Source organism: Vigna unguiculata, chromosome 10 (assembly GCF_037176805.1).
Source record: "Vigna unguiculata cultivar grain cowpea cultivar isolate G323 ecotype 2 chromosome 10, ASM3717680v1, whole genome shotgun sequence".
Taxonomy (NCBI): Eukaryota; Viridiplantae; Streptophyta; class Magnoliopsida; order Fabales; family Fabaceae; genus Vigna; species Vigna unguiculata.
Genome location: NC_140801.1, coordinates 10,823,854 through 10,833,740, shown reverse-complemented (window position 1 = coordinate 10,833,740; position 9,887 = coordinate 10,823,854). Strand labels below are relative to the sequence as shown.

General features: G+C 35.0%; 2 protein-coding genes, 1 long non-coding RNA gene and 1 other non-coding gene across 4 annotated transcripts; 2 read left to right on the top strand and 2 right to left on the bottom strand.

Moving 5' to 3' along the window:
* Window positions 1-242: 242 nt before the first annotated feature.
* On the bottom strand, window positions 243-1,634 carry LOC146882129 (uncharacterized). Its single transcript, XR_014985448.1, has 2 exons — window positions 1,273-1,634; window positions 243-680 (listed from the first exon to the last, which is right to left on the bottom strand). It is a non-coding gene; the product is annotated as an uncharacterized LOC146882129 (long non-coding RNA).
* A 1,289-nt stretch (window positions 1,635-2,923) lies between these two features.
* Window positions 2,924-4,378, bottom strand: LOC114165231 (uncharacterized). Its single transcript, XM_028049889.2, has one exon. The coding sequence runs from the start codon at window positions 3,898-3,900 to the stop codon at window positions 3,124-3,126; it is 777 nt and encodes a 258-aa protein (XP_027905690.1). The 5' UTR covers window positions 3,901-4,378; the 3' UTR covers window positions 2,924-3,123.
* A 247-nt stretch (window positions 4,379-4,625) lies between these two features.
* LOC114167261 (octanoyltransferase LIP2p, chloroplastic-like) lies at window positions 4,626-8,979 on the top strand. Its single transcript, XM_028052288.2, has 6 exons — window positions 4,626-5,262; window positions 5,409-5,486; window positions 7,050-7,422; window positions 7,509-7,773; window positions 7,866-8,016; window positions 8,422-8,979. Exons 3-6 carry the CDS (start codon window positions 7,265-7,267, stop codon window positions 8,736-8,738), a joined length of 891 nt encoding a protein of 296 aa, XP_027908089.1. The 5' UTR covers window positions 4,626-5,262; window positions 5,409-5,486; window positions 7,050-7,264; the 3' UTR covers window positions 8,739-8,979.
* Window positions 6,402-6,475, top strand: LOC114167998 (small nucleolar RNA R21). The gene has a single exon (XR_003600596.1). It is a non-coding gene; the product is annotated as a small nucleolar RNA R21 (small nucleolar RNA).
* Window positions 8,980-9,887: the final 908 nt, after the last annotated feature.

Sequence of the window (9,887 nt, the reverse complement as noted above, 5' to 3'; positions counted from 1 at the left end):
ATGATCAAGCATATTATTAAAATAATTAAACAATTAAATTAATATGCTAATGAAACAAGGCTTGAACCTAAATCCTCTCATAATAGTCAAGTACTCTTAACCACTTAAGCTACCATTGCTCTTTGTCTTCTTTATTCATATTAATGAACTTAGGGATTCTCGCCCTCACATTTATTAAATAAATATTTATTTATTTATTTATTTTTCTCAGATCTTACATTCTACATATGAACAAACTTCACAAACGTTAACCTGAAGCCAAGGGTGAATTGAATTAACACATCAGAACCGTACATATCGAAATTGTTTAATTTTCAAAATGAACTATTTGTACCCTGTGAAAGAAGAGTACTTTGATTCGCCACCACTATCCTCCTCATCGTCGCCAACGTCTCAAAATAGGAGGTGATGAATCAACAGTGGTTTCTCTTCCGAGGCCAATGGAGGGGCTTCACGAAGTAGGGCCACCCCATTTCTAACCAAGACTTATGATGCGGTGGAGGACCCTACCACTAGCCACATAGTTTCATGGAGCAGATCGATACCTCTTGCTTCTCTTCAAACACTTACGACTGCGGCCATTGTTCTCTTCAGTCCCATCTATGACCGCTTATTTGTGCTAGCGACGAGAGCTATCACTAGCAAACCCTCAAGCATCACAATGCTGCAAAGAATTGGGACTGGCATTTTTATATCAGTTTTCACTGTAGTATTTGCAGCCCTTGTTGAGACTAAGAGATTGAAAACAGCTCAAGAGTCTGGTGTTGTTGATGAACCTAAAGCAACTGTTTCGGTGAGTATACGGCGGTTAAAAACCCTAATCCTAATTTAATTTCACTATTATTTTTTTTTATTTTAAATTTCCCCTTCCACTTTTACGTCACTATGCTCTGTTTTATCATAGTTTCATTACTGGACAACCTTGTCATGTCACTGTCTAGTTAACGACATCTAGCTCAATTTAATAGAAAGGGTACATTTGAGATATTTAAAAAAAAAAACTAAATTAAAATTTTTATAAATAAGAATACCAAATTAAGATTTTGCCTTCAAAATAAAAATCAAAAAATGATTAAATCTTAAATAAAATAACATCGTAAATATACTCAAATAAAACGTTTTAAAATTAAGATTTATTCCACCACAAAGATTTAAAAAAGACTCGATTAATAGTTCTCAAATTTATGAACTCCAAACATAGACAGATATAAAACAAACAAAATTATCCGTGCAAAATAAAAGGAGAAAGACAAGAAGGGTATACGTACGCACCAGGGAACAACGAAACAGGGAAATTAAAAGAAGGGAACAGTGACGCCGCTGAACCAGAGACCCGACGGAGCTGCCACGCGAGGCGATCGGAACTGCGACGCGAGGCGACCAGAACTACGACGTGGACGAGCGGAGCTACGGCGTCGAAGGTGATGAAGCTCAAACTCGAGATCACGAAATAGGTTAGCGTTCGATTAGGGTTTTCGATTTGGGATTTGGGCTTCGATCTCTGCTTACAATTGGATTTTCGATTTGGGTCGTTGGGTTTTAGTTTGAGCTTAAAATCCGAATGCCAACTACATGTTTTTCTGTCATTTCATCCCGTTTTTCGAACTCGGTGACTCGGTCTCAAACTCGCGAGTCTGGTACGAAGTCAGCGAGTTAACTCCGAGTTTGAAAAATAACGAGTTTATAAGCGAGTTAACTCGTCAACAGTGTCATGACTCGCAGACTCTTACGGGTTTACGAGTCAACCCGCGAGTTCGATAACCTTGTTGGTGATGAAGAAGTTGAAAATGTTTCTAGTCTTGTATCTATTGTTTTTCCATCATTAAGTACTGAAGAACCAAGAAGTGTCAAAGACAACAGAAATGGAGTCAAAATCAATAATTTATTTTGTGATAGAGATGGCGTCAGTAATGTGGAAAGGAAATATGCAAGCTCATGCATAGAAGAAATAGCTTCTGATCTTGAAAGCCGGATTGGGAGGCTTGAAAGAGTGGTTGCCAAGCTTAAAGCAGAAACATTAGGTCATAAAGTTTAAAATATTGGAGTCAAAGCTGAACCATAGTGTCCTTTTTTGTAAATGAAGTCCAAGAATCCTTTTTTGCCATTATAGAGCAGAGTTCCTGAATCTAGCTAGTAGAACAGAATGTGTAGATTGCTAACTTGTATTGCTGGTTATTTTGATGCGATGGTCCCTCTTTTGGTAACACCTGTGTAGTTGCCTTTACTTGTTTTTTAGCAATGGTTATGTTAAAATGAGATATTTGAATTTTGTTTAATTCATTGATAATTCTCTTGACCGAAGTAACAATATTCTTTGAAACTTGAATATTGTCTTGTACTCAGAAGCAAATTCAAATTATGTGCAGACTTGTATGGAACTGGTTAAAAGAATAGCTAAGAAAATTACCAAGTGTGTTTGTTTCGGCTTTTGTACCGCACGTGCACATCGAATCTGATACACAACATGTGCAAAGAGTGATTTTAGGTTCTGTCCTTTTCTTGCAGGATTAAAGAGCATTGTTAATTCCTTCATTTCATTCTAGACTTGTTGAAGTACTGCATAGGGAGAATCTCCACTAGCAGGTCAGATGAAAACCAGAATCTGCATTAACATCTGTCCCTGCCAACTATGCCAGCTTTAGGTTCACATGCATGATTTCAGTTTTTTTGCATTCCATTTTGCATCATAATTGCATATCTCATATTAGCAAGGCAAATTAGACTTGTTGCATGCATTAGATCATAAAAATCAGTATTTGGATTTCTCTGGTCTATCAACAGTTTCTGAAGTTGCTAGCCTGCACTGTTTTCAGCTTTCTTGCATCATCATTAGTTGCATTTTGCATTCAGATAGCACGCATTGGGTCCAGTTTAGGTATATACATTCTTTTAATCTTTCATTCCCCCATTGTTTTCATTTTAATTTTAGCAAGGATAAAAGTACACTAAGGCTTAAGATTACCATCTTGGATTGATTCCCGAGTTAATTCCCTAAACTACATTAGGACGAAACTCGAATCTTTGTTTGAACTTGTTCAACAAGGATTGTAAAAAAATTTGTGTAAATGAACCAATATTATATTATACAAAAGTTGATCGATTTCCACATGGAAAACACCCATCTCAAACCCTGTAAATGTTGGCTAAGACAGCAGGTGCAAGAGCTAGTTTAGTCCCTCTTGCTAACTGTATGGCAATAGGAAAAACACTTTTCAGAATGGAGTTATATGATCTACCAGGGAAAACAAACCTCGACAACCAGCAGCACAAGAATGCCTCATGTTCCACATTGCTTTCATTACTCATGAAATACTTCATCCATGGATTATGATCTGCCCTTTTGGCCTTCGATTTGAAAAACATCCTAAACACAGTAATCAACTCTTGTTCTACTTCCTTTTCCTCATCACTCACAAGAGGTCTAGAGAAAGGCTCTCCCCTGACAGAGTAACCCCAACACACATTCAGATCCTGCAGGGTTATAGCTGCTTCTACCCATGAAAACATAAACGTGTTAGTCTTTGAACACCACCTTGGTGCAAGCTCAAGAATCAACTCATCATTTCTACAGATAAGAAAAGTAGAAGCTTTGATAGCATGGTCTATCCCAGCCCTTATCCACATATATTCATACTTTTGTTGCATCTGTTGAACCCATGTATTCCATTCTTGATTTGGATTATGCCATCCCCTGTATATCACTTCTAGTGGCAGCTTTTCGGGGTTGGAAGCAACTGTTGCTGTTCTTCCAGAAGAGAACATGTAATGAGGAGGATTTGCTGAGCCTTCCATGCAGGGTTTGATAAAATAAGCAGTTCTGCGAATTGGGTATCCACCAGATAATGATGAAACCATGAGTTCTTCTTTTGCTTCGATAATACTGTCCTGTGATAGCTCCATAATGTAGATGAAAATCAGCAAGTACCTGAAAACACAGAAAGAAGAGTTACATCAATCTACCAATGGATAAGAAACAACCCTACTGAAAAGGACCTTTGAACTTACCAACTTTTTGCTTCTTTCTCTTCTTTAAAACATGTCTTGCACTTGATCAGAGGGAAGCTTCTATTACTGATATTTTAATAAGATTTCGTGGCTCACAAAACAACACAACCTTCACTTTGTTTGAGTAGAATTCTTTGAACCCAAAAAAGAATGTGAGAACGGAGAACAGAGATTTTGAAAAGTCTTTGAGTCATATGTCAGCGTTTGAGTTCTAGCTCAGAACATGTAGTCATCAAAAGTTCCACACGTCACTTTTAATTGAAGACATCACTTGGATTAAGGAGATTTTTTTTTTTTTAACTATTAAAACTCCTTTAATTTCTATTAGTATGTATATCTTATAATTTTTATATTTAAAAATTATTAGTTTTAATCTTTTCACGTATTAGTTTTTTATGCTATGTTTTTAGGTAACCATTATATATATATATATATATATATATATATATATATATATATATATATATATATATATATAGAAATGCTATGTTTTTTATGCTATGTTTTAATATATATTAATAATTTTCATATACGTATAGTTAATTAATATAATTATGCAATAGAGAGATTGTGTATTACACATGTTATTTGTATTAGTTTCACGTAAAAACTTCTAATCGTGCATCTGATAATATAGAAATTTTTTGTCTTATAGAAAAACATATCGGAAATTTTGTATTCTCAGTAAATTTTTATTATTGAAAAAATGGCATTTTTTTCATTCTATTAAGAGTTTATTTGTTTTATTTTATTCGTGTCACCAAAAAAGGTCTTTTGTTTACACAAATAATCAGTTTTAACAATTTTTAAAAATAATCAAAAGCTGAAAACAATTTTCATAAAGTCAATTTTGTTTTAGAAAAAAATTTAATTATAAACAGACATGTTAATTTCTCTTTTAAGCCCAAAATAACCCACCTGGGAGAACTACGCCTATCATTTTAACCCACAGCACATAAGTCAGCTCCAATCTCCTTTAAAACTATATCCTATTTTAATGACCTATTTAATGGGGATTTTTTAAAAAGCTCCAAACCCCCAAAACCCTGAGTGTAGTGAGTTGGGACAAGATTAGTGTGGGTTTAACCCCTTTTCCATAAAAACTCTTTTGTTCACTGCCAATTGGAAGTTCTCTCCGAAACTTCTTCTCACCCACGAACCTCGTTCCTTCGGTGCTCTCCTCCGTTGAGACCACGCCAAATACATTATTCGTAGAACAAACCCACTCCCAGTTCCGCCTCTGAATTTCAACCTCTAGTAAGTCTTCTTTTTTTCTTTGTTTTTATTTTTGTTTAGCGTTGGTTTTCTGTTTGATTGGTGGCCAAAATACATTTCTTACGTCCCTTCTGAGGGAAAGCAGTGGATTCAATCCTTCTCTATAATGATTTTATTTACTGGTCCAGCGGTAGAGGTACTTATACGAAGGGATAAAATTGGAGTTCAACCAAATTCAATCAAAGTGGGACAATTGAAGAGGCCTGGTAATGATCTAAAGACTTTTATTTTTCATAAGAATATGTGTAGTGTTTTTAAATTGACCCTTCAACCTAGCTTCAAAATTTTTTGGTTTTCTGAGTTTCTAGTTAGAATTTATTTGGTTCGGTATATGATTGTCAGAATTTGAATTTACACTTCTATGTCTTGTGATTGTAAAGATATAATCCTTTTTGTAATATGTTTTGTGGGTGTTGACCTGACCACACTCTGGTTGTGAACGTGTGTTTTCTTGAAATATTTTGGTTTATATGTTAACCAGCCAAATATTGTGGGTGTTTGAACTCTTTGTTCCCATGTCTTGAAGTGGGCCTAGGAGTTGAATTCATATTTTTAGTTTGCATCTAAGTCACATTGATCCCAGACAAGACGAGATATTAAGGCCATACTGTAACTCATGGCCTTTCTTTCATCTTGCTTTCCCTGTTCTGCTTTTTCCTTCTTCTATTTTCTCTTCCCCTGTTTTGTGGGGATGTTGTGTGAAACCGAAAGGGATCCACACTTTGCTTCAATCTTTCAACTGAATAAAGACTTCCCCAACACCTTTTAAAACTACTTGTACCATGGTTTATAGCTTAACTGTGTAATTCTTTACTATTATAATCAAGTTTAAAAATTTACTGCAAATATAAGTTGTTATTAAAGTGAAATATAAAAATATTAATTACTTTAATGTTTTATAACACCTTTTTCACTCTTGTTTCAATTAATAAATTAAATAAAAAAAAATGAGACATTGACGTTCACAGCTTTGGTGACTTTACTTTTCTTTTTCTTTGTTGAGGGTAGCCGTGAGCCTCATCCTATCTTACTATAGAAGAAAGGGTATACAGTTGAAGTGTCAATGCCTCACATCCTTGTAAGTTAGGTGACCTTTATTGCCCTTTATTCTCAGGAATGGAATTCCCTATGATGATTTATAATATTGAAAGTAGTGGACTGAATTCCCTTGAGGAGAAATGAAATCTGAGGGATGTTCTTCGACCCTTAAGATCGCCTTCCTTAATTCTTACCATGGAAGCGTTTGGAGTCATAGTTGTGCCATATCAACTAACCAATTATGGAGTTTTCCCACTAGGGTTTTCCTTCTGGGTCCTCCTCTCCTCCACTTGATTCATATATTAATGAGGCATACACCCTTTTTACCATCGGACCTGTTACTTTTATCCTATTACTATTGATCTTATTGGAAACGACTTTTTGTCACCATAAGATTCAACGAAAAGGATTTTAGCTTCTTTGGTTCTTGATTAATGTCTCAGCTAGAAAGTGGGAACACTTACATCAAATATTACTTTCATTTTTTGGTGGCATGTACTTTGTTGACTGATTTGGTGCCTTTTGTCTGCTTTTATTAGTTCTGTTTTAGTTGAAAATATACAATTTTTGTTTGATGAATCGATTAAATATGAGTGAGAGGAAGTCGTTTCTAAACTCAAATTATGAGTCATTGATATTGATAAACCTGACTCGACATTTCTAAATATGTTGAGAAATACCATGGAATAATTTTAAGTAGATCGCTCAATTGGTATATTTATCATGTGCAGAAGGGCATTGGAAAAGATTGTCCCCCTCCCTTTTCATGTTCTCTTTGCAAGGCGCATATTCTTTGAACTCAGGTGGCAATGTTCACACTTTTGGATTTTGGGTTGAGCTCATTGGTCCCCTCATTCCTTCCAATTTCCTTTGATTGCTCCATTGTTTTCACACTACACATTAAGTAGTAACCATTTCAGAGAGAGTTAGTTTTAGCAAATTAGACATGATTTTATTAGGTACATGTTGTTTGAGCACAATCCCATCAACAACACCAGCATACCCTTCTCTACCTCTAGGGTCCTACTTTGATCTGCACAAGCCACTTCTATATTCCAAACCATCCAAATTCACCTCTCTTGTAATCAATGGCCACAGAAGGATGTAAGTTGCATTGTTCTTGTCTTCCCTTTCCATTAATATCCTTCTTCCTTACTCTGAAAAATCTAACCATTAAACTAAATTTACAGCTGTGATCTCTTTGATTTGCATCAGGAGCATGTCCCTTATGAAGTGGCATGGTCTTGGCAAAAGGAAATTGTCAGGGACAAGAGGGCACAAATTGAAAAGGAAGGAGATTGTAATGACACCCTTATTGTTCTACAACACCCTCCTGTTTATACATTGGGCACTGCTAGTACTATGGAGAACCTCAAGTTTGACATGAAAAATGCTCCTTTTAATATTTATCGCACTGAGCGTGGTGGAGAGGTTACATACCATGGCCCTGGTCAGGTGCTTGCACTAAATCACTTGCTACAGTTTAGATTCCTATTTTTATTTATTTTGTATAGCAGTTCATAACATAACTGTGCTTTGCATTACAGCTAGTTATGTACCCAATTATCAACCTCCGAACACACAAGATGGATCTTCATTGGTACCTTAGGACTCTTGAAGAGGTTGTCATTCGTGTTCTTTCTTCAACATTTTCAATTCAGGCTTCTACGGTGGAAGGTTTAACTGGTGTTTGGGTTGGTAAACCTCTAAATCCTATTTATATAACACTTGTAGTTTCGTATTTTTTTCTCTGCACCACCTGCTATGCTTCTGAATTATCTTGGTTGTTTATTACACATTAGCAGATAATTGTTTGTCCTTGGACTGTGTTGTTTAACTCTAAAGTATTTTCACATATGATCCAATAAGATTTTTCTGTCTTAGCTATAATATTTGTGTACATTTCATGTGACATTCCCTCAGGGATTTTTGAGATGATAAGTTTTTAGTATCATCCATAAATTTCAAATTAAATCAAGAGTACAGACAACAACATTTCTAGTTTTCAGCAAAACGGATGAGACTTGCTGCTGTGAAATAAGATTATACAACACATTTGATTATGCTTGTGAGTTTTTCTCTTACCTTAGCAATGCATTACAGGAAATGAGAAACTGGCAGCTGTTGGCATCAGAGTGTCTAGCTGGATAACCTATCATGGCTTGGCACTTAATGTCACAACAGATTTGTCTCCCTTCAAATGGATCATCCCATGTGGAATTCGAGACCGTCAAGTAGGAAGCATTAAGGAGTTGGTGAGAGAGGGTGTTGGTCGTGGAAGAGCTGATTTGCATCATCTGAATGATGCTAGTCTTATTCATATTACACATGAATCCTTGCTTGAAGAATTCTCACAAGCATTTCAACTTGAATACAGTTACAAAAGCATTTCTTCCTCCATGTTGTATGAAAGGAAATGAAGCTCTCTTACCAAATAACACAGCAAGGTTAAATTTGTATGATGGTCTAATATATCCCTTGTCTCTGAAAAATATCATCTGTTTTGCATTAGAACACACTTGTACATACTTTCTACGTTTTACCAATTTCTTGAGATGAATAGCTAGATGATAAATTTTTTGAAACTATTGAGATTGTGGCTCATGTATCTTGAGGATGGCGTTTGGTTTGGAGATTTATGAAAAAGTTATCATTGGATTAGACTCTTCTCTTGTAAAATAAAACATTTAACAAAAACTGGAATTCATACATCTTTTCAGTGAATACATAATTCTATTGTTTGTTCAACCGTCATCACAATCGTCAAAAAAACCCAACAATGTAATGAATAGTTCTCTATATTGTGTTTGAAAAAATATTATTCATGCTCGTTTTACTGACCCTGTTAATTTGATGGTTGCTTCAGAGATTGAGAAATGTAAATTTCTGGGGTCTATTTTTTTATCTTCGGAGTTTGAGAAATGTGAATTTCTGGGGTCTATTTTTTTATCTTCAGTGAACACGAAAAATTAGTAGTGAGTTGATTTATATCATGATGGTGGGGCAACTTGCGTTTCTTTTCTTTCAAATCACGTGGTAGGTTTTGGGTGGACTATATATACATTGTTATAAACTGCGAGATACATTTATATTATTATATTGATTTAAGGAAAGATGGCCAGAGGTGAGGTTTTAGAAAAGCAAGAACGGGTAGAGAAAAGGAATAATGGCTTTTTCAAACAATATAAAAAGTGGGGTGGTGATTTCTTCACCCAGAGATACTTAAATTAAGTACGGGTTGTTTATAAGCAAAATGAAAATGGTGATGTGATTATAGACGGTCCTGTAGAGTTTTATTTGTTTGGTGAAGCGTTATATTTATTATGATGATCAAGATTGTAGTATAAGTTGGTAATTTTGTCAATTTCTGTCAGTATTTGTCTCTACGAAAGTGTCTAATTCTTCATTATCATTAATTGATTTTTAGAATGATGGAACCTTTGGTTTAAACAACACGTCATCTTTTAATGGTAATTTATCTTAAATAGATTATTAAAGGAGTTGAAGTGAAAAACTTGTTTCACCATAATATTTAACAAATCTATCCTATTTTATGCTTCATTTGGTTC